The sequence below is a fragment of the Maniola jurtina genome, chromosome 25 (genome assembly GCF_905333055.1).
Source record: "Maniola jurtina chromosome 25, ilManJurt1.1, whole genome shotgun sequence".
NCBI lineage: Eukaryota > Metazoa > Arthropoda > Insecta > Lepidoptera > Nymphalidae > Maniola > Maniola jurtina.
The window spans coordinates 4,523,663-4,548,179 of NC_060053.1; the positions used below are offsets into that span (position 1 = coordinate 4,523,663).

Genomic DNA, 24,517 nt, shown 5'->3' on the forward strand with positions numbered 1-24,517 from the left:
ATTTAAGCTGTACTTTGATATGCTAGTCAGTAAAATAACCTTACAGTTGTACGTAAAATAGTGATTTGCTAATGACTGTACCTAATGTTGGCCAAATTATTCACGCGTAGGAAATGCGTAGGACCCCGTGCTAATGAGTGAATACAATGAATTCTCGCTAGGTTCCCACGTCAGAACTACCTAAACTTGGTAGCGTAGTTTATGACGATTTAGAAATATGCTTTAACAGTATAAATAAACCACCTTACAAAGTTACAACGTAAAATACATTTCTGATTAGAAATCCTACTTCTGATCCTACGCTCCGCCTCAGGAAGGTCTTTGTGGGAATGAGGGTACTTGTTTAGAATATCTATTAAAAGACAATCGAAGAGTTTGTGAATGATAGCCCTACTAATCGAAAGATCCGGTGCGGGATAGCTCAGGTGGTTTGCGGGTTGCCCTCCCCCCTCCCCTTCCCCGATTGCCATCTCGACCTGTCGCGTACTATACCTACCTACCTACCTAAATATTGTTATAGAAAAATTATTTTCATTCCGTTAAAAGTTTTATAAAGTAACGACTTTGTGAAGTTCACGGTAAAAGAATCAGCGGTTGTAGAATTATTTCACTATACGTAGGTGGTTAATTTGCCGTGAAACAAGATATTTCACCTAAAATTTACCGCTAAAGGAAATTTTGCAACTTTCACAATACATAATTACAAACCAAAACGGTTCACCCGCCCTTAGGGTAAACCCGCACTGCAAAATTTCACCGCGCGATTTTTTCCGCGGAATTATGTGACATATCGACTGTGTATTGGCAACATAACATGTCCTATTATCAAATTTTTAAGATTTTACTTTATGCTATTTCGTACTCCTCAGCGTCACAGTTCAAGACTATTTTGAAACGATTTGTAAAGCATGTACACATAACCACGTTACCCAGTGTAGGTATAGCGAGGCTATACCTACACTGGGACTCGTATACAATTACTATTTAAGCTACCTAGCGTCAAATATAGGAACATTTGACGCCTGCCAGTGACGTCGAAGCATTGAGGTTTTGTTACAAGTTCCCTAACTTTCGTGAACTGTGGCCGCATGTACTCGCGAAAAAAATACGCGCGAACAGCTTCACAAACTTCACATTATAATTTCCATATAACAAAAATCTGCGGAAAATTTCGCAGTGCGGGCCATACTCTTACCTAATTTATGTTTCGCAATTTTTTTCGTAAGCATGTTTTTTTTATATTCGAGACATTTTTAAGACAGCCTTTATGACGCAGCAGCGAACGGTGCGAAATAAGTTAGGACGTAATTATGGACAAGGAAACAGATCAGAGATTTTTTCGAAGGTAAAAGGAAAACGTATTCAAGAGATTATGCTTTTTGATCGCTCTATGCTCTATTGCTATTAATCAAATAAGTTACATAAAAAACTAATCATCAGCCGTGGCCTGATAGCCTAGTGTTTGAAACGCCCGCCTATTATTCAAAAGGTCCTGGTTTCGATCCCGAGCCCGCATATTAACTTTTCGGAAGTTACGACTGTGCGTTTTAACTTGTATTGTAAGTAGTCATATATCACTTGTATTAACGGTGAAAAAATACATCGTGAGGAAACCTGCATGGCTGAGATTTCTTCATAATGTTCTCAAAGGTGTGTGAAGTCTGCCAATCCGCATTTGGCGAGCGTGGTAGACTATGGCCTGACCCCTTCTGGTTCTGGAAGAGACCCGGCGATGGGTTGATCATGATGCCGCCCTACTACTGAACAAGGGTTTCCTTTCGGAATGTGAGGAGTTCAAGCCATAAAAATTGGTAAACAGTCTGCGACAATCGCGTCCGCAGTTGGTTTAAGATGCGTCAGACGCGCTTCAACAACGTGCGAAAATTTCAACGTGTGTAAAGGCTCTGAAACAATGAATTCGGTACCCTCATGCTCGTGCGCCCTCGCGGCGCAGGCTTAAATGCAAAAGTAGGTAAACAGTCTGCGACAATCGCGTTCAAGGCCGGTTTTAGATGCGTCAGACGCGCTTCAACAGTGTACGACAATCTCAACGTGTACAAAGTCTCTAAACTTTGGTTCTAAAACAAAGAATTCGGCACGCTCATTCAACACTTATTAGGCGGGCATACCAATTAATATTAATGAGGTTATGAATAAAACGATCAGCCTGCTTGCCGGTCGCCATTTGTTTCGCGCTGAATTAATATTTGCATAACATTCCTAATTTATAATGGGTACCCTCGGGGATCAATGACCTATATCTAGAATTCAAGATGACCTTCCTTTGTATTGGATTTGGAAAATTATCGTTCTAAGGGCCGGCGCACATATGGCGGAGCGCAGCGCAGACCAAGAAAATGGTAGGAATTGAAGGCAAAGCCAAAGCATAAGAGCATGTGTGTTAGATCGATTGTAGGGTAAGCAGTGCTTATTTACCTACTTGAAGTGAAAAAAACGTGGATGATTTAAGATTACTCTATAGTACAAAAACACTTAAGCCGATGGGATAGCAATTAACTACTAAACAATTTAATTGCAGATAATCTATTGTTACATAACAATTTATTATTACCTAGATTATCTCACTTATTACACAGTTGCATTACGAGTAAACAATGCAGCCAATCATACGTTCAATGAAGGTCAAACTATAGATATATCAATGAACGTTTTTTCGTCAGTGAAGTCCTAACAGTGCGCAAGTCAAAAAAATCTACTAAAATATGCGTTAGCAACCCTATATCCATACTAATATTATAAATGCGAAAGTGTGTCTGTCTGTCTGCTACCTTTTCACGGCCCAACAGCTTAACCGATTCTGACGAAATTCGGTACAGGGTTAGCTTATATCCCGGGGACGGACATAGGCTACTTTTTATCCCGGAAAATCAAAGTTCCCATGGGATTCCTAAGAATCCATCCGCTTAACCGATTTGTATGAAAGGTACCGAGGTAGCTTGCATCCCTGTAACTAACATAGGCATTTTATCCCGGAAAATCAAACAGTTCCCACGGGATCTTTAAGAACCTAAATCTCCGCGGACGAAGTCGCGGGCATCCTCTAGTTATGTATAAAACCTATTTCCTTCTTAACCCGCTTTTGCAATGACAACTTTATCAGATGATGATGCATCGTTGCCATAAAAGTACTCAATTTAATTAGATTCATTTGCAAATAGATGCAATCGAGCTACTATAAATGGGTTTATTGAAGGAGCATAAGATCTGGCGCACACGATAGTTTAAGAGGGGTCTCTCCGTCACTCGCTCCATACAAACGTAGTTCGTCTCTCACACTGGAATACCAACCAATCATACTCAATGGAATTTTGAAAAACGTTTCGGGAAATAATATCTATGCCTGTGGTTTTCCAGATTTCCGTTAAAATATTCGGTTTCAAAGTTACGCGGTCTTAAAAATTCACATACAAATCTTTGAGCCCCTGTTATTTTAAAACTACATTTTTAAGAAAAATCTAAAACACCACAGGCACAGACAGATATTAGTTTCTAGAATATGTCTGCAAAATTTCATGGACTTTGATTGCCTAATACTCAAATGAAATTGGGACTACGATTGTATGAAGTAAGTGACGGAGTGAGCCCTGTTAAAGTCTTCGAAGGGTGTGATTCCACGCAATGGCTTTGCTTGCAAAAAAAGCGTTGACTTGTGAACTGTGAACAGATACTTGGGAATGCATTTGTTCTATTTGAACGCTTTTTAACGGACGTTAAAAAAGCTCTCGTGCGAATTAGCCCTTATTCCTTTTTTCCTACCCAAAAAGAGGGGTGTTATAAGTTTGACGTGTGTATCTGTGTATTTGTCTGTGGCATTGTAGCTCCTAAACTAACAACCCGTTTTTAATTTAATTTCTTTTGTTTGAAAGGTGGCTTGATCAAGAGTGTTCTTAGCTATAATCCATTAAATTCGGTTCAGCTGTTTGAAGGTTATCAGCTCTTTTCTAGTTACTGTAACCTCACTTGTTGGGGGTGTTGTAAATTTTTAATTTACACTTGTAAGTTCTTATAAGATTAACAGTCGACGTCTACAGGCTGAAATGATGAAAGAAAGGAATTTTCAATGAAATAGGTAGATAGTTCGACCAATAGGCAATGAATCTCAGAGTCCATTCAAACTGGAGCGAGGGTCGTAAACGCCTAAGTAAACAACTTTCGCGACTCCTCATATCAAGTTTATTGCCTCGTAAATCGGATTGATACGTCCAATGTCGTTCATTCAGCACACAGACTGTTAATTGATAATTCTCTCAACCCGTAAAAGAAGCAATATGTGAATTGTGAGTGTATTTTACAACAAGTGTAAATTAAAAATTTATAACACCCCCGACAAGTGAATGGTTACAGTAACTAGAAAAGAGCTGATAACTTTCAAAAGGCTGAACCGATTTTCTTGGATTATAGCTAAGAACACTCGATCGAGCCACCTTAAAAACAAAAACAACTAAATCAAAATCGGTTTAGTTTAGGAGCTACGATGCCACAGACAGATACACCGATACACACGTCAAAGTTATAACGCCCCTTTTTTTGGGTCGGGGGTTTATAAATATAATTCATTCACTCGTAAAAGAAGAAAATAAATTCAGTGGAATGTGTAAGTATGTATAGACCAAGAGGTACCTAATCAATCGAGTCCATTCAAACAGAAATTTAGGTGAGGGTCGTAAAGACCTATGTAAACATTTTTCGCGACTCGTCCTGTAGCCTTAGTATGAGATTTCACATCTCGCCAACCTTGCTAGAATTCGAATGTCGAAACACAATAACTTGAGAGCTAATCCAAGCCAAGCCCACGCGATTTAGCGTTCCAGTACGATGCCGTGAAGAAACCAAAGGAGTTTGGGTTTAATGAAGACTGCCATACCCCTTTCTTGTTTGCCCGGTTCCATATTAGACTCATCATCACTTACCAGGTGAGATTGTAGTCAAGGGCTAACTTGTATCGGAATAAAAAATACCTATTTCAACGGCAACGCATTGTCGGTTAGTCTGGTGCTGCAATTGTTCATGGGCTCGGTAATCACTTATCATCGGATGACCCGCCTGCTTGTTTGCTCGCTATTGTTACTATTGAATTCTATCAACTTTGGTGAGATGTAAAATCTCATACTAATCACATAGATATCAAGTTTATAGCGTCGTAAATCGAAGTGGTACGTCCAATCTCGTTCATACAACAGACGGACTGTTAATTCATTGGCACACTTCATTCATAAAGATCGATATTGTGCTAAGTGCGTACTAGATAAATTAGAGTGCCTACTCGATCAATCATTCTTTGGCATACTTACCCATTTACTTACCGTATGAATTACCCATCTAATGTTCCTAGTAGGTACCACCACTACCTACCACACTACCTATGCTAGTTATCCGTTTAGTTACTATAATGGAAGCGACTGAACCGATTAGGTATGACAAAAGTACGTACGAAAGTCATAGTTGGACTTTAAAAAGGGATTCCGCCCGCATATTATGTCGTACGGAAATGTAAGAAGAGGTACATTACAGGTAGGTGCATTTTCGCGGACGAAACATCCAAGAAAATTCCCACGCGTGGAATTTCGCGCTATTTTCCGCTATACATATTTGCCTTTGACCTTAAATATACGACCAAAATCGACCTACCTACTCCGAAGATCCGAGATTGATTATATTATTGATTACTAGAGGATGCCCGCGACTTCGTCCGCGTGGATTTAGGTTTTTAAAGATCCCGTGGAAACTGTTTGATTTTCCGGGATTAGAAGTTGCCTTTGTCAATAACAGGGACACAAGCTACCTCGGGTACCAAATTTCATACAAATCGGTTAAGCGGATCGGTTTTTAGGAATCCCGTGGGAACTCTTTGATTTTACGGGATAAAAAGTAGCCTATGTCCGTCCCCGGGATATAAGCTAACCCTGTACCAAATTTCATCAGAATCGGTTAAGCTGTTGGGACGTGAAAAGGTAGCAGACAGACAGACAGACAGACACACTTTCGCATTTATAATATTAGTATGGATTTCTAGCAAAGCCAAGAACAAAAACTAGTGTAACATAATGCCTAAGTCTTTTTTGCAGTGGTGCGTTATCACCTAGTAAGTTATAAGCTCGCTCCCGGTTATGTCTATTTGGAAGATCTTACTCGTGTTGATGATCTCTTTCAGTAAAAGCTAAAGTGGCGCCTTGGTTTATAAAACAATTTGTACTCCTTAAAAGATAAAGATAGTTTTAGTTTCTTGAATAAGGGTACAAAAATGATGGTCACTTATTAATTAGTTCCAACATAATATTCTACTTTTACGGCGTGCAAACAATTATAATCTTTTACAACTAGTAGGTACATCCATACTAATAAGTATTATAAATGCGAAAGTGTGTCTGTGTGTCTGTCTGCTACCTTTTCACGACCCAATATTTTAACCGATTCTGACGAAAGCTACAGGGTTAGCTTATATTCCGGGGACGGACATAGGTTACTTTTTGTCCCGGAAAATCAAAGAGTTCCCACGGGATTCCCAAAAACGTACCAATTTGTATGAAATTTGGCACCGAGGTAGCTTGCGTTGTAATTGACATAGGCAACATTTCATCCCGGAAAATCAAACAGTTCCCACAGGATCTTAAAAAACCTAAATCCACGCAGACGAAGTCGCGGGCATGATCTAGTAAGTAATATTTTTCCTTCCATACTTAAACTGAATCATCACGGTATCAAATTCATTGTAAATAACTTATCTACCTATATTTTTTGATTTCTTTAATAAGTAAGTTACATAGGTATCAACTATCAGCTTAGTACATTCTCGTTTTGCAATTGCAAAAGCGTATCTTATAACACGAGCACACCTAAATAAGTTAGGTATCCTTATTGAATACTAGCTGATGCCCGCAGCTTCGCCCGCGTGGATTGGTCAGATCCCCTGCAGCATTAGGATTGAAAGCTTGGACTCCAAATTTTTTATGAAACAATGTCGCAAAGTTCCTCTATCGATTAAAAAAGAAATGACGCAAATCGGTTCAGAAATCTCGGAGATTTCGGTGTACTTAGGTAGAAAAACACAACTCCCTTTTTGAAATTCGGTTGAAAAAGTAGCCTATGTTACTCCCTGGTCAATTCTCTACTTGTCTGTGAAAATTCCGTCAAAATCGGTTCAGCCGTTCCCAAGATTAGCCTTTTCAAACAGACAGACAGACAGACAAAAATTTTAAAAATGTCTGATTCGGTTATAGTAGTTCAAATAACCATATGACCTTAATATGCGGTAGTTATTTCGAAATTACAGACAGACACTCCAATTTTATTTATTAGTATAGATCACATGACTCACACACCTTTCAATACGATTCGAGACTACCACCTTAAACGCATTTAGGAGCGTGATAGAAATCTATACAAACTTTGCCAAACATGTCGTGTTTGGAACAAAGCGGTTGCGCAAAGTGTTTGAAACAATGGGTGTGAATGTGATTAAAGTTAAACAATCAAATAATGCTGCGGTTGCCGCACCCGTAGCTCAGCCAATCTCCTGTTGTGTATCCGTACTAATATTATAAATCCGAAAGTGTGTCTGTCTGTCTGTCTGCTAGCTTTTTACGACCCAATGATTTTGACTTAAACCGATTTTGAGGTACAGAGTTAGCTTACATTCCAGAGAAGGACATAGGCTACTTTTTATCCCGGAAAATCAAAGAGTTCCCACGGGATTCTTAAAGGGCCAACCGTTTAACCGATCTATGTGAAATTTGGCAGAGCTAGCATTCCGGAAACTGACATAGACAACTTTTTATCCCGGAAAACAAAAGAGTTCCTACGGGATTTTGAGCAACAATCCAGCTTTATTTTATCTTGTAAAAATAGTAGTATTTTCTAGAGATGTTACGGAGGTACTGTTCTGATTCCGAAAGTTTGCAACTTTCGATTGATTTTACACCGGTTTTTTTCGGTTCCGATAAATTTTTAATTGGACGTTATATCCTTAAAAATTGTTTACACCTGGTGGTTACATGTTTTCTGGCAAAATAAAATGATTTATATCAAAGGTCGAATATGGTGATGCTGCTTAACTTTACTACTAGAGTAGGTACTGTTTAAGATTTTAAATTCGATTTTCGATTCGATTATTTTTAACCCCCGACCCAAAAAGAGGGGTGTTATAAGTTTGACGTGTGTATCTGTGTATCTGTGTGTCTGTGTATCTGTGTATCTGTGTATCTGTGTATCTGTGTATCTGTGTATCTGTGTATCTGTCTGTGGCATCGTAGCGCCTAAACGAATGAACCGATTTTAATTTACTTTTTTTTGTTTGAAAGGTGGCTTGATCGAGAGTGTTCTTAGCTATAATCCAAAAAAATTGGTTGAGCCGTTTAAGAGTTATCAGCTCTTTTCTAGTTTTCTTGTAGAAAAGAAGATTAGAAAACCGTTAGGTTCATAATATTATGTCAATTGACAAATGTCAAGCTGTCAAGATGGACGTTGCCTAGATACATAATTATTTATTTGAAAATGATGTTTTGGAAAACTCAGATACTTTGGATCGTAGGCGCGGAATAGTCCAAGAAAATCAGTTCAGCCGTTTGAAAGTTATCAGGTCTTTTCGGTCTTTTCTAGTTACTGTAACCTTCACTTGTCGGGGGTGTTATAAATTTTTAATTTACACTTGTTCTTTTCAACGCTGAGTTTTAGTCATTTAGATTGCAAGTTCCCGTAACCATGTAGAAACCAAAGAAATATGGGTTTAATGAAAACTGTCATACCCCTTCCAGGTTAGCCCGGTTCCATCTTAGACTGCACCATCACTTACCACCAGGTGACATTGCAGTCAAGGGCTAACTTGTATCTGAATTTTTAAAAAAACTCCACTTTGCAGGCGTGCTTTGCACCAAAGTCTTTGTAATATAAACAAAGATGCAATCCAGCAATCAGTTGCATTGGTTGGAACATTTCGCAAAGTCAGTCTTGCTGTGAATATGATATCTGAGCACATCGCCAAGTTGCGCTGCGTTGCAAAATGTGTGTCACGTTTTAGGATTCTAGCTAGAGATGGAGAATTTCACAGGTAGCATGTGAAAAATCATGTGAAAAGCCTTTTTCCCTAGTTATTACGTAACAATTGCTAAATGCTACTTTACTTAAAGTAGTCTGTGAAAAACCTTGAAGAAAAACCTCACAAAGTCTTAAAATTATCATAATGCCGCTTTATTGTTAGAATTGGCATGTGTCATGACTCACGGCCCGTGCTAATAGCGCGCAAGCGAGAACACTCGCATTGTTGCATGTAGAGCATCTATAGTTAGTTTAAACTAATGTCGCAAACAATCGTATGCTACGTTTCCAGTAAAGGGAATTTTCACACTTACAATCATAAGTGCGTAGTTTCACTTTCCGTGAAAACCTTTGAGCGCTATTGACCTCAATCATTGGATTAATGTAGCTTACGATTGTATGTGCGAAAATTGAAAAATCATTTTCCGTGAAAAATAGCCTGTGAAATCACTGTGAAGAAAAATAATAATTTGACCAAATGAAAATGATTTCAAAGTAGCAATAATGCACATCTCTGATTCGAGTCAAGCCAAGCCTTCGCTGATCTTATTAATGTACTATGCCATTAATATTGAAATCAAAAGACCCGAGCTAGGGTTTTGTTTGGGAACCTTTAAAGGTTAGATTTAAATCTTTAATTATTTAAAATACAGATTTATCTTCTACTAGGTAACCTTGGTTTTGCTTGAGTGGAATTTTTGAAGAACTATTTTAGAAGAAGCCTTGATGGTAAAGACGTCCGCCTTCTCTTTGGGAGGTCGGAGGTTCGATCCCGTGTACGCACCTGTAACTTTTCGGAGCCTGGTAAAAGTAAAATCTTAAATTTCACTTTTAGATTTTTGTTATGTTTTTCATCGATAAAATTGGGTAAGTTTTACCCTAATTCATATGTACAATTTATGACGACTCTGTACTGTATATTATGTAGACGCTTAAAAAGCTCGACTTTTTTCTAAAGTAGGCTCTACACTCGCGGCGCGAACGGCCGCGAAAGCCCGCAACAACTGCGAATGTAGATGTTGTTCACGCCTTCGCGTTCGCGCTTCGCGCCTTTCCCCGATCAGTGTCAGTTATTGGTCCGCGACACAGGGTTTCATCCATAGTCACGAACAAGACTGTGACGATTTGCGAGTGTGGAAGTGACACAGTTCACGCGTGGATCGCGGCATACATTCACGGTGTGAAATAACGGTGCGATTCACGTGCGAGTGTAGAGCCGGCTTAAAAATATGAAAATCGAAACTCCGGTTGTGTTCACCATAGTTCCGATTTAACAAACAAATCTGTAATCTTTCAAAAGCTCCGAAGTTACGCCAATACGGAATTCCGGAGTTCAAGCCCTATTATACCTAAGTCTAATTGATTCGCTAGCAGGTAAAGTTCTCAGGTAACTTGAGTTTCGCTGAACAAATCGACAGTAATTTTCTCATCATATTTCTTATTAAACTTTATAAATTCTACCTAAGTTCTAAACATTTTCAGTTTCATTACAGAATCAGTTTATTAATTTCATAGTCTCAAGTTACACTTATAATAAAGCCAAATATCACTCAGTAACTTATCATGACATCTCTGAATCTAGATTCGAAGCCAAAATCTGATCTGTCATCAATTCATCTCTTGTTTACTGTTTACTTTTATTATTTTTAACCCCCGACCCAAAAAGAGGGGTGTTATAAGTTTGACGTGTGTATCTGTGTTTCTGTGTATCTGTCTGTGGCATCATAGCTCCTAAACTAATGAACCGATTTCAATTTAGTTTTTTTTGTTTGAAAGGTGGCTTGATCGAGAGTGATCTTAGCTATAATCCAAAAAAATCGGTTCAGCCGTTTGAGAGTTATCAGCTCTTTTCTAGTTACTGTAACTTTCACTTGCCGGGGGTGTTATAAATTTTTAATTTACACTTGTACTTACATTTATTTGTGTATTTACTTTATTTAATTAGTACACCCCTTCCGCTTTCTTTAATTTTCATTCTATCCTCTACCTTAAGGTTGCCTGAAAGAGATTCCAATTTTAACGATAAGGCCGCCTATTGTAAATACCTACATCTATTTTTTTTTATATAGGTATTTCTTTATGTAAATTTGTTGCACAAAAATGAATATTTTACTCTACCTAAAACTGCGCGCCTATTTCCGCGCGATTATTTGTAAAGGTCCGGGTGACATAGGCTATATTTTTAACCCCCGACCCAAAAAGAGGCGTGTTACATCAAAAAAAGTGGAGGTCTTCAAAATTTTTTATTTTTTTGCTATTGTCTCGAGTAGGATGTCAAATGAAAGAAGAGAAAATTCTGAGTTCATGAATATAAATGTACAACAACATTAAAATACACTTAAGCGACAGAAAAACAATTTTACTCTAATATTTCAGTGTTTATTGAGACGATCACAGTCGGGTTTTAGTTCTCAACTTTTTAGAGAAGCATTTGGCCAGCGTGGTGGACTATGGCTTAACCACGTCTCATTCTGAAGAGACCACAGCATGTGGGCCGGGCGATGATGGGTTGAGATGATGACACAGTTATTTTAACCTTGCATACTTAATCTCTAGTTCATCTTCTATTCTAGTTCACTGAGATAGGATATCCTATTTATTACACGTGTAGCTAAACAAAAGTTATTTTTTACTTTTTAGTGTTTGTCGTTTTTGAAGTCGGTTTTATTTTTCTTTTGAAAATTTTTTATTTCACAATTTTTAGTGGCCCTACTGTACTATAATATGCTGTGCCCAGTTAAAACCCTACTGTTTACTAAGCTATTACACTGATCGCGAGCAATTTGCTCCTATCCATTGAGGAGTTCTGTTCTCCATCTCCGAAGATATTCATCAGATCTTCACCAAATTTATATGGGACCACCTGCACAGTATACCCTCTCAAACAAAAAAAAAATTTTCCAAATCGGTCCAGGGGTAATCGGGGAACATACATAAAAAAAAAAAAAAAAAAGATCCCGACGAATTGAGAACCTCCTCCTTTTTTGGAAGTCGGTTAATAAATGTTGAATTTTAGAGTAGCTAGAGTAAATTTTCTGCGCGGGTGGGCCGTGGGAACGTAGTGACTATAAAATGTGGGAGCTTCGTGGGTATGCCAACTATTTTATTGTAATTTATATTCACTCATTTTCTGACAAGGGAAGTCCTTATTTCCTGGAACTTTATGTTATTATTTTACTAGTATTTTGAGAGTAAGTAGGTAAATCTGTACATTATGAAATTAATATAGTTTGTCTGTTTTACTTATTCATCTTCTTTTTTTTCTCTCTCGTCTAGCTTTACACTGATTAGCCAATGTCAAGTTTGTAGTTATTTACAAGTTAGGGAAACTATATGTATAAGTATCGACTTCGTCTGTGCCGGCGCCCGCCGACATACACGCGGCGCCCCTTTAGAGCGCTTCCCAGTCAGTTCCACCACCAATAAACACCAGCAGAACACAAAAACCGGCCACTTCTCACAAAAAAACACTCCAAAAAAGCACCACACGCGCGCCAGCAAACGCCACCACAGACGAAGTCTATTTAGTTATCATCATCAACAAAACAATTTCAAGTCATAGCTCAACGGTTAAGGAACGGATTGAATACCGAAAGATCGGCGGTTCAAACCCCACTCGTTGTTGCACCATTGTCGTACCTATTCAGATACAAGTTAGCCCTTGACTGCCATCTCACCTAAGTAAGTGATGATGCAGTCTTAAGTGGAGCGGGATCATCTAGTAAATATGATAAAAGGGCATCTAAGTCGTAGATTAAGATGCATGCCTCAATAGTCTATGTACAACTTAATGTAAGACGATTAATGTGGTCATAAACCTCAATTGCCGGTTTAAATCTCTTCAGCTATAAAGGCTCGCAACTCCCATGCGGAATAGCTTGAGCGTCATTAACTGCGAATGCGGTAATCTTCCTGTTTGTTTGTATTTGTAAACAGTGCTGTTGCTTGTGTAGAAATAATGTGGAATGGGATAAAGTTAATCCCAGGCTACCCATGCAAAGCCTGGGAGGGTCGCTAGCCTCACCACCTGGGTGCCTGGTGCACTTCGACCGCCCGTTGTGCCAGATCCTTTTTTCCACGCACATGCAAACTGTGGAATCAACTCCCTTCTGCGGTGTTTCCATTACATTACAACATGGGGTTATTCAAGGGGCTGATCAACACTGAAAGGCCGGCAATGCATTAGCGGTTCTTCTGGTACTGCAAATGTTCATGGGCGGCGATCACTTAACATCAGGTGACCCGCCTACTCGTTCGCTCGCTATTTTCATTTAATGAAAATCTTTATTTACTCTTATAATATTGTTGGAGATAGGCAATGATATAGAGGCATATCACTAGAAGAATGTTAAATATGCATGTGGAAAGAAAAAAGAGCACGACCAAAGAAAAGGTGGATGGATTGCGTGAAAGAGGATATGCGTATAAAACGGGTAGAGGATACGAGGGGTAGATGGCAGAAGAGAGTTGAAGAGGAAGACATGTTGTGCCGACCCCACGTAGCATGGGATAAGGTCTGGAAGAAGAAGAGGCAATAATATGCTCATAGGCCTCCTCATGTGCACGACATTCTATCTGGTGTTGGGAGAGCCTCCTCCAAGCTCTCCCCTCAAGCTTGGTGATCTTGTCGGACCAACGGGATGGTTGTCATCCAACGTTTCTCTTTCCGATACGTCTCTAATCCAGTAGCAAACGGAATCATCATTCATTTGTGGTTCAACTTACATGCCCTGCCCATCTACATTTCGACCTGGACACTTTCAAAACAATGTCACTTAGCTACCTGTATTTACATGTATAACACATAAAATATGGAGGAAGTGAGCGTTCAAGATTACTCTAGGGTTTGCAGAGCAAAAAAAAAATTGTCATTGGTATTCAGCCGATCGTCCAAGCCATTAGCAAAGCAAGTGGGTTAACGATGTACCGTTTCCACAACTTGCCTTTGTGTGCACTCATTTGAATAAATGCTAATTTGTCAGCGAACATAACATAAAAGTTGAGTACTTTAATGTATCTACAATAAGTACTTCCTGTTTTCAACTAGGGATTGCAATGCTGGATCCGCAATCCAGCAATCCAGCTGGATCCACCACGCTTTTGGTGCTTCCTGGATCCAGCATCTGACGCTGGATCCAGCGGTGCAGATCCGCAATCAGCTAAAAGCAAGTAACTAACTTTTTTCGCGCGTAACCAATGAGATCTCTTTCAGAAAAGTTAAAAAATAAGCCGTTACGTAATTGATTGGCTTCTCAAGTCTGAAATTGTAACTTCTACTAAGAAAGACACTTTCCCATTTATAATATTAGTATCTAAGTGAGTTTAAGGTGTCTGTAACCAATAATATGTCGCAAATCGGCAGCCAGTATCGATCATCCGAAGAGTTGCCAGCTGCAATTGACACAGTGTGGCCTCCTGTCGGGAACAAAGCGGTCATCGGAGCTGACAAAGGCTCCGTCACGTGTCCCATGTCATTTTATACCGTATACTTATTAGAAAAGCGGTCTCTTCTCTCTAGTTAAAGAAAGACACACTTTCCCATTTATAATAATAGTATCCAAGTGAGTTTAAGGTGTCTCTAACTAATAATATGTCGCAAATCGGCAGCCAGTATCGATCACCCGAAGAGTAGATGCAATTGACAGTGTGGCCTCTTGTCGGGTACAAAGTGGTCGCCGGAGCTGACAAAGGCTCCGTCACGTGTCCCATGTCATTTAATACTGTATACATATTAGAAAAGCGGTCTCTTCTCTCTAGTTAAAGAAAGACACACTTTCCCATTTATAATAATAGTATCTAAGTGAGTTTAAGGTGTCTATAACCAATAATATGTCGCAAATCGGCAGCCAGTATCGATCATCCGAAGAGTTGCCAGCTGCAATTGACACAGTGTGGCCTCCTGTCGGGAACAAAGCGGTCATCGGAGCTGACAAAGGCTCGGTCACGTGTCCCATGTCATTTAATACTGTATACATATTAGAAAAGCGGTCTCTTCTCTCTAGTTAAAGAAAGACACACTTTCCCATTTATAATAATAGTATCTAAGTGAGTTTAAGGTGTCTCTAACTAATAATATGTCGCAAATCGGCAGCCAGTATCGATCACCCGAAGAGTAGATGCAATTGACAGTGTGGCCTCTTGTCGGGTACAAAGTGGTCGCCGGAGCTAACAAACGCTCGGTCACGTGTTCCATGTCATTTTATACCGGGTATACTAGAAAAGCGGCCTCTTCTCTGTAGTGAAAGAAAGACACACTTACCCATTTATATTATTATAATGTAATCCATTTATAATATTAGAATCTAAGTGGGTTTAAGGACTCTAGTGAAAGTCTAAGTCTAGTCTAAGGACTAGTGAAAGGAAACGGTAATGGATAGAAGAATTTTCCCGAATGGCTATCGAATTTTCTTTAGGCTTCAATAAGCTTTCTTAGACTTGACTGTATCTTACGCCATAAGTAAGCCTTCAAGACTATTCTGTGCCTATCTCGTATTTAAAATATGACCATATCGAACTAAAAGTAAGTATGGATATGTAAAGTTTCCCGAAACACCTAAAGATTGTGTAAAATATACTTATCAGATTTTAAAAATATCGATTGTTCGATACGTTATCATCATCAACCAATCGCCTGTGGCGGCTCACTACTAAGACCAGCGGGGTGATTAGCTCATTTTTTAATCCATTGAAGATTTTGTACAAAAAATAATTAGATATCACCTAGTGAAACAGCAATACCAACCAACCAACCAGCAAAACCAACCAACCATTCAGTGTTAGACACTGAGTTAGCGAATCACCTGGCTGATCATTATGGAGAACTCTCAGGCATGCATATTTCCTTACCATATTTTCCTTCACCGTTAAAGCTTAATTGATTGCTTAGAACGCACATAACTCTTAAGTTAGAGGTCGTTCCCAGGATCGAATCCAGTACCCCCCGTATAGGAGGTCCATATAGTTAGTATATAATAGTTTGTAAGCTGTGAACAAAATGAACGAACATTTCTTGGGGTTTTTCAGTTTATTGCGATGTTCTAGCTTGGATATAAATATTTCTTAACCCTAAATATGATGTTATGTACGGAATAGGAGTATACCCGAAATATTATGTACGGAACCCTAAAAGCGCGAGGCCCGATTCACTCTTGACCGGTTTTTATATGTTATCTAAGATTTCGCAATAGAAGTGCAACTACATATTTTCACGCAGTAACGGATGTGAATCACGGGCAGTTTATCACAAGATCAGGTGCAATATATCCATCGGTAAACAAATGTAAGGCGGATATGTGCTTCCGCTCCACTCCATTCCATCCAAGGGCGTAATGGACTATTGATATGTGTTGTTATCTCTTGTTTTACGTAAGCTACAAACGCGTTTACCTACTGAAAGTAATATTTTCTTAAACTGAACACTTTCAAGTAAAGATTTTTATATAAACCTGTGGAGATGATACTGCCATTGGCGCTATTAGAATGCCATAAGCCTACTTTGTCGTATTAGTTTACAAATTGCGAAAAACCAAATTAAATTTGAATTTCGCGGGCAGACCGTACCCTTTTGTGTTTACTGTTTTTAGGGTTCCGTACCTCAAAAGAAAAAGTGGAACCCTTATAGGACACTTTGTTGTCTGTCTGTCTGTCCGTCCGTTCGTCCGTCGTGTCTGTCAAGAAAACCTATAGGGTACTTCCCGTTGACCTAGAATTATGAAAGGCAGGTAGGTAGGTCTTATAGCACAGGAAAAAAATTAAATTGTTTTTCAATTTTCAAAGTAAGCTAACTATACAAGTGGCTTTACTTGCACACTCTAAAACAGATATTTATTTATTTTTAAGCATAATAGTTTTTGATTTATCGTGCAAAATGTCGGAAAGAATACGCGAGTACGGACCCCTCGGTGCGCGAGTCTGACTCGCACTTGGCCGATTTTTTTTTGTATTTAATATGTTATATTTGTGTACTTATATTGTTTATTTATGTTTAATATGTGTTGAATCAACGAATAAACCTTATTCTATTCTATAATGGGTACTCTCCTAACCTCACCCTGTCTATTTGTTCCAGCACTCTGGTACCCTGGAAGCATTTCCGCGAGGAGCTCAACAACGTGCACCCGATATCCTCGGGCCTGGAGACCATGGCGCTGAAGACCACGATAGACCTCACGTGCAACGACTTCATATCCAATTTCGAATTTGATGTGTTCACGAGGTGAGAGACTTTTTTTTTCTTCGTTTTGTTTTTTACTTTTGCAAATACTGTGAGTTCAACATCTCTTAATCGTTTAACCGATTTTGACGAAAGGTAATAAATAACCTTTCGTTAAAATCGGTTAAACGGATGGGCGTAGAAAGATAGCGATAGACAGACACACGGATTTACAATATTAAGTATGGTAGTGTGGATATCACACTATCACACTTCACTCTATCACACTTCACACTATCACACTAATATTATAAAGGCGAGAGTTTGTGTGTATGTGTGGGTGGGTGTGTGTGTGTATGTCTGTTACTCCTTCACGCAAAAACCACTAGACGGATTTGGCTGTTTGGAATGGAGATAGATAATATCCTGGATTAGCACATAGGCTACTTTTTATCGCGGAAAATCAAAGAGTTCCCACGGGATTTCAAAAAATCTAAATCCACGCGGGCGAAGTCGCGGGCATCGGCTAGTGAATAACTAGCTTAGGCTAGCTTTGAGGTTGTTGGTTCAAAGTGTTTTGTATCTGTCCAGGGTAGGCAAACATGCGTAAAGGCAACATTTTCGCAACCCGCCCCCATTGTTGTGTGTGGAGCTCGGATTATCCCCGGCCCGGTTATATTATTATGCCTACTTTATTCAGACAAATCCTTTTATCGAAACAACACAGCCGTTTTGTCTTATTCTGAGGATAACAATAGACTACGGGTTAAAAAATATTTTTCTAGATTAAAAATGATAATAAATAAAATAAAGAGGTACATTTTTCAGACCGAAATCCTGAATATGAAATTACTAGCTGATGCCCGCGACGTCGTTCGCGTGAAATCATACAAAAATAGGGCTACAATAGGGATACAATTTTTAAAGAATATTAATTGGAGGGGAAAGGGGAGTATTAGTCATGATAAGCATTATCATGAATAATTCCCTCCCAATTAAGCGTAAAGCTTGTGCCAGGAGTGGGTACGACAATAGTGCAACGGGTGGGGTTTGAACCGCCGACCTTTCAACCTCAACCGTTGAGCTATTGAGGCTCAATTAATTTCATGTAGGGCAACAAGTGCCACTTATGATTCAAGACTCTACCACCGGTTCGGAAAGAAGATCCTACTCTAGAAGAGCCGGCCAGAAACTCAGCAGTTGCTCTTTATTTCTAAAAAAAATTATTTCGTTTATTTCCAGGTTATTTCAACCGTGGAGTACGCTGCTGAGGAATTGGCAGCTACTGGCGGTCACACACCCCGGCTACGTCGCATTCCTCACGTACGACGAAGTCAAGGCTAGGTTACAGAAGTACATACATAAAGCTGGAAGCTATGTGTTCAGGTAATTATTTTTAATCGACTCCAATAGCCAAAAAATTTTTTTGGGGACCTCCACTTTGTTGATGTAACATCCGTTAGGTCAATTTTTTCGTATAAAATATAGCCTGTGTCACCCGGACCTCTACAACGAATCGATTGACACCTCATTCATCAAAATCAATAGTTCAATCAAAAAGGCACTACGGTGGAACACACAGAATCTGGATACAAACATACATACATACATAGTCTACTAAAATCACAAACCTTCCTTTTGGCTTTGTCGGGTAAAAAAGGAGGAGGTTCTCTATTAATTGAGTTTTTAATTTGTTTGGTAGATCATACTTCCGAGGTGGTTCCATTTTAGTTTTGTGAAGATCTGATGAATATCTTCGGAGATGGAGAACAGAACTCCTCAATGGATAAGAGTAAATTTTTTAAGAAAACATTACACTTCTATTTTTCCGACAGTCGCGGTTGTGTATAAACTAGAAAGTACTGTCAAAAGATGTAAATCGTTTAGCATCTTAATGATCATATTCGCGTGGCATGGTTATGCACATGCGTTAGGTGTGTATGGCGTTTTTATAGAAAGGGTCATAAGTACGACAGGTTTTTGATGCTATAATTTCGCGGAATTGCTATTCGAATTCTGAGGCCGACCGTACATGAGTCTTTTTCTTACATTTTATAATTTTTCGTTTAAACTTTCAGGTTATCGTGTACAAGGCTCGGGCAGTGGGCGATCGGCTACGTCACAGTGGACGGGGAGATCTTACAAACTATACCACAGAACAAAAGTCTGGTGCAGGCGTTACTCGATGGATATAGAGAGGGATTGTGAGTAACCTATTTCTCTTTTTGATGTCCTTTTTAGCTTATGTTTAGCTATATCCTTTTTAGCTATATAATTTTACTTAATAGGATCTTGGACTCTAGTAATAAGTGTAGTAAATCTAGTAATGACGACGGAGCACAAGGGACTGACAACGCCTCTTTACTCTGCCAGCGGATGTCCGCCTCAGCAGATTTACCACTGGGACACGCGCGCCTCCCGAGGGCTAGGGGTCGCGGGGAGGTCAATTCCCTCCCCCCCATCCTCAACATGGGGAGGACAATTCCCTCCCCACGTTTCCCATCCTCAACATCTCCCTCGCCCGTCACCAAACTGGACAGGCGAGAAACCGGTGGAGCAGACAGTGATTGGATGAGTGATGAAACACTCATCACCAACCACCCAATTATAATATGGGGTAGTGATCATTATTGTTAACCCCCAACCCAAAAGGAGGGGTGTTATAAGTTTGACGTGTGTATCTGTGTATCGGTGTATCTGTGTATCTGTCTGTGGCATCGTAGCTCCTAAACTAATGAACCGATTTTAATTTAGTTTTTTTTGTTTGAGAGGTGGCTTGATCGAGAGTGTTCTTAGCTATAATCTAAGAAAATCGGTTCGGCCGTTTGAAAGTTATCAGCTCTTTCCTAGTTACTGTAACCTTCAGTTGTCGGGGGTGTTATAAATTTTTAATTTACACTTGTTTTAACTATTATTTTGTTTCTATTCCAGCTACCTATACCCGGACGGCCGCGACATAAACCCGGACTTGAGCAGCGCGATCATATCGCCCGCCGAGGACCATATCACAGTCACGCAGGAACAGTACGAGTTATACTGCGAAATGGGTAAGAAACTTTCTTCTTTTCTTGTTTAATTTATAGGCTAGCGCTTGTCTGCAATTGGACCTGTTGGCAAGTGATGTTGCAGCATAAGATGGAGCGCGCTTTTCTAGAAGATGCATATTCACTCTGGACTTGAAGGTACCCCTATCAAAACTGTGCTAACAAACTGTCAGTATTCAATTGTCAGTTTTTTGTTTGGTGGGTGGCAGTGTTCCGGTACAATGCCGTGCCGTAGAAACCAAAGGGTGGGTTTAATAAAAACTGCCATACCCCGTCCAGCTTAGCCTGCTTCCATCTTAGACTGCATCATCATTCATCACTTACCACCAGGTGAAATTGCAGTCAAAATAAAGAAAAGTTTCACTGCCTCGTTTATCTAGTGGTTAGCATGTTGGACTGCAGGTGATGAGGGCCTGGGTTCGATTCCCGGGTCGGGCTAAAAATAGGTGGGCATTGGATTTTCTGTTTGGCAATGTCTCGGAAAGCACGTAAAACCGTCGGTCCTACGCCTGATCTCTCTTCGGTCATGTCAGATTTCCGTTCATCTGGCTATGAGAGTGAGGGAATAGAGGGTGCACCTGTGTTTTCGCACACACTTGTGCACTATAATATCTCCCGCGCAGTTGACTAATCTCTATGGAGATTGGCAGCCGTAGGCGAAATTCGATCGGGATTTTTAAGGCAGATCCACACCGCGCAGGATCTGCCTTAAGAATCCTCCCACATGTGCACACAACGCGCACCATAAGAACATAAGAAATAATTTTGTCCCAATTTCCAAATTCCAGGGAGCACGTTTCAGTTATGCAAGATCTGCGCGGAGAATGATAAGGACATCAGAATAGAGCCGTGCGGTCATCTACTGTGTACACCCTGCCTTACAGCCTGGCAAATTGTGAGTTATATTAATTCAATCAAGTATTAATGTCTTTGTTGACTTTGTTGCCTGTGTATCTGTCTGTCCGTCTGTCGTGTCTGTCAAAAAAACCTATAGGGTACTTGCCGTTGACCTAGAATTATGAAATTTGGCGACTAGGTAAGTCTTATAGCACAAGTAAAGGAAAAAATCCAAAAACCGTGAATTTGTAGTTGTATCACACAAAAATAATGTATCCACGAAAAATTTAATTTACCAAATGGCATAGACCGTTATTAACTTGCAGAGCTCTACATAAAGGTGTTAGGTATATCTTGTACAATGGCACGGAACCCTTCGTGTGTGAGTCTGACTTGCACTTGACCGGTTTATTAAACTCACACCCAAAAAGAGGGGTGTTATAAGTTTGACGTGTGTATCTGTGTATCTGTCTGTGGCATCGTAGCTCCTAAACGAATGAACCGATTTTAATCTAGTTTTTTTTTGTTTGAAAGGTGGCTTGATCAAGAGTGTTCTTAGCTATAATCCAAGAAAATCGGTTAAGCCGTTTGAAAGTTATCAGCTCTTTTCTAGTTACTGTAACCTTCACTTGTCGATTTTTAATTTACGTTTGTTATAATAACCCTTATTATGCAATCGTTTCATAAACTACTTATTATTTGTTCAATATAAAGTTAATATTTTAATTATTTCCAGGATACTTTTTTTTAACTGGTGTTATGGCTCTGGGTTCTTCCAGGATTCGGAAGGTCAAGGGTGTCCGTTCTGCAGAGCGGAAATAAAGGGAACGGAGCAAGTGGTGGTGGACGCGTTTGTGCCGCCCAGGCCGCCTAACACCACGTCTGATGTTAAGTAAGTCTCTCTCTACGTTGTATTCCTCATTGTTGAGGGTCGTGGTCCCTTTCCATTAATCACATAATGGGTTTAATTTATTATTAACTATATAGATGATGACCGGAACTTCGTCTGCGTGGATTTAGGTTTTTATAAAACTCCCGTGGGAACTCTTTGCGTTTCCGGGATTAAAAGTTGCCTATGTCATTACAGAACGTAAGCTACCTCGGAACCAAATCCATACTAATATTATAAATGCGAAAGTCTGTCTGTCTGTCTGCTACTTTTCCACGGGCCAACAGTTTAACCGATTCTGACGAAATTTGGTACACGGTTAGCTTATATCCCGGAAAATCAAACAGTTCCCATGGGATCTTTAAAAACCTAAATCCACGCAGACGAAGTCGCAGGCATCCCCTAGTTTCATATAAATCTGTTTAAAATTCTCGTGAGAACTATTTGATTTTCTGTGATAAAAAAAACCTTTGTCACTCTCCAGGTCTTTACATAGCATGTCCATGGCATTTGTACCCATCCAATGTCTATGGTACTCCAATTAAGTATACCTCCTTTCAATTCCAGAATAGCTAACACAAAGACTGCAGTGAAGCCTGTGTCATCCAATTCATCTGGCTCGTCTGGATCATCTGGTTCATCCACGGGATGTAATGGTTCAAGTAAGTTTTTTTTTTTTACAGAATAAAAGGTCTTTGCCCTGATGTTAAGTTTTAATTTTAGGTGTTTTCTTCCATACAGAAAACGTCTGCTCTTAAAGAATTCATTATTCGGCTGTTTGAGTACCTATTAAAGTTTTATTTGTATATAATACTAGCTGATTTCCGCGACTTTGTTCACGTGGATATAGGTTTTTAAAAATCCCGCTGGGACTTTTGTAATCTCTTGCTTTTAATAGTGAATTAAAACATCGTGAGGAAACCTATATTACTAGGAAATCTCCATAGTTTTCTCAAAAATGTGTGTATGCCTATCCATACTTGGCCAGCGTGGTGGACTATTGTCTCAATCTCATTCTCACAAGATACCCATGCTCAGTATACCCGTGGTGATGGGTTAAGATGATTAACGATGATTTTTTAGAACCAAATTCTGTCTATTGTATGAGATAAGAACCTAAATTAACTCTTGCAGGTACAGAAGTGACGATATCAAGCAATTCAAACGGCTGGTCATCAAGAAACGCTACATTCAATGGACTCACCGACGACATTGACGATCCAGAGGTAAAACAGATTAAAATCCATATCAACTAAACCTGAAAATCCAAGTACAGTACCACCGCTTTTATAAGTTACGCCGATTTACCTGCGCAGAAATCGCAATTACTTGGAGTCATGGCATAATATTGTAAATTGAATCTCCAACAAGAGCAACCGCCGAGTTTCTTGATGGTTCTTCTCGGTAGGAAAGGCATTCCGAACCAGTGCATTGTATGCAACTTTTAAAAGTTTATTTGAAAAAAAAAATATTTCTATTCTATTCTAAATCTTATTTTTGAATGGCGCGAAAATATCTCAGCCAATCATAGCGCGCGTCCGTCCGCTATTGGTTGTTGCTAGAATTATGAGCGAGATGGCACTAGTCTCAGTTATCCTTTATTTAAAACCTTAACGTCAAGCAATAAGGTCTATATTTCATTGGTGTACATTTTCGGGCTTAGTCAGCGTTAAGTTTCGCTTTTCTGCGCAAACGACTTTTGTCGATGCGACTTATTAAAGTGGAGGCACTGTACAATTAATTAATTAATAATTAATTACTTAATAATTAATTAATTATTAAGTAATTAATTACTTAATAATTAATTAATTATTAAGTAATTAATGTGTGTAATTGAAACATCGTCCATTCAATACAGCCTAAACAGCCAAAATCAGTTGAATTTCAGTTACAGAATTTTGAATAGGTACAGAAGTGAGAAATAATAATGTCACCAAAATAAATTCAAAAATAGATTGTCGATGTATGCCACAGAATTTCGAATAGGTGGGTATAGAAGTGGCAAATAATTCTGAACTGAATTAAATTCAAAAATAGATAAAAGCTAATAACGTCACAACTGTGACTTAGTCAATGTATGGTACTTTGGCTCTTGCGCATGATTGTTGCATTTTGGAGTTTCTTTGGCATTTTGGCATGTTTTTTGTTTGTATGTGGGTTTATTATTTCACGGGCTCTTGTTACGTCTTTTGTTTGATGTTTTTTTCCATGGATATATATCATTCTTTTTTTACCTAGACTTGGATGCATTGGATAATATTTTTTTTTCGTGACGCCTAAAATGATGATAATAATGATGATGATAACGACGTCAGCGTGCAATATGAAGGGGTCCGGGATTCAATCCCGAACACGCATTTCTAACTTTTGGACTTACTTGTATGCTCGTTTTAAGCAATTAAATATAACTTCATGAAATATCGTGAGCAAACCGGTATACCTGAGGCTTCTCCATAATGTTCTCAGTGGTGTGCGAAATTTGCCAATGCATACTTCTCCAGCGCTATAGACTATGTCCTAAGACCTAAACCCTGCTCAAACTTG

At 39.2% G+C, this 24,517-nt stretch overlaps 1 protein-coding gene across 3 annotated transcripts in view; it reads left to right on the forward strand.

The window, feature by feature from the left end:
* LOC123878142 (E3 ubiquitin-protein ligase CBL-B-B) overlaps positions 1 to 24,517 on the forward strand; it is a 105,969-nt gene that overhangs the window by 71,801 nt on the left and 9,651 nt on the right. For all 3 annotated transcript variants that reach the window (XR_006798765.1, XM_045925235.1, XM_045925236.1), the window contains exons 2-9: positions 17,120 to 17,266; positions 18,446 to 18,589; positions 19,282 to 19,407; positions 20,135 to 20,250; positions 21,036 to 21,142; positions 21,864 to 21,976; positions 22,541 to 22,635; positions 23,108 to 23,199. Coding sequence is in view for 2 of the 3 variants with exons in the window: in XM_045925235.1 (XP_045781191.1) it covers positions 17,120 to 17,266; positions 18,446 to 18,589; positions 19,282 to 19,407; positions 20,135 to 20,250; positions 21,036 to 21,142; positions 21,864 to 21,976; positions 22,541 to 22,635; positions 23,108 to 23,199 (940 nt within the window). In the remaining variant the exon portion in view is untranslated. The remainder of the gene's footprint in view (positions 1 to 17,119; positions 17,267 to 18,445; positions 18,590 to 19,281; positions 19,408 to 20,134; positions 20,251 to 21,035; positions 21,143 to 21,863; positions 21,977 to 22,540; positions 22,636 to 23,107; positions 23,200 to 24,517) is intronic.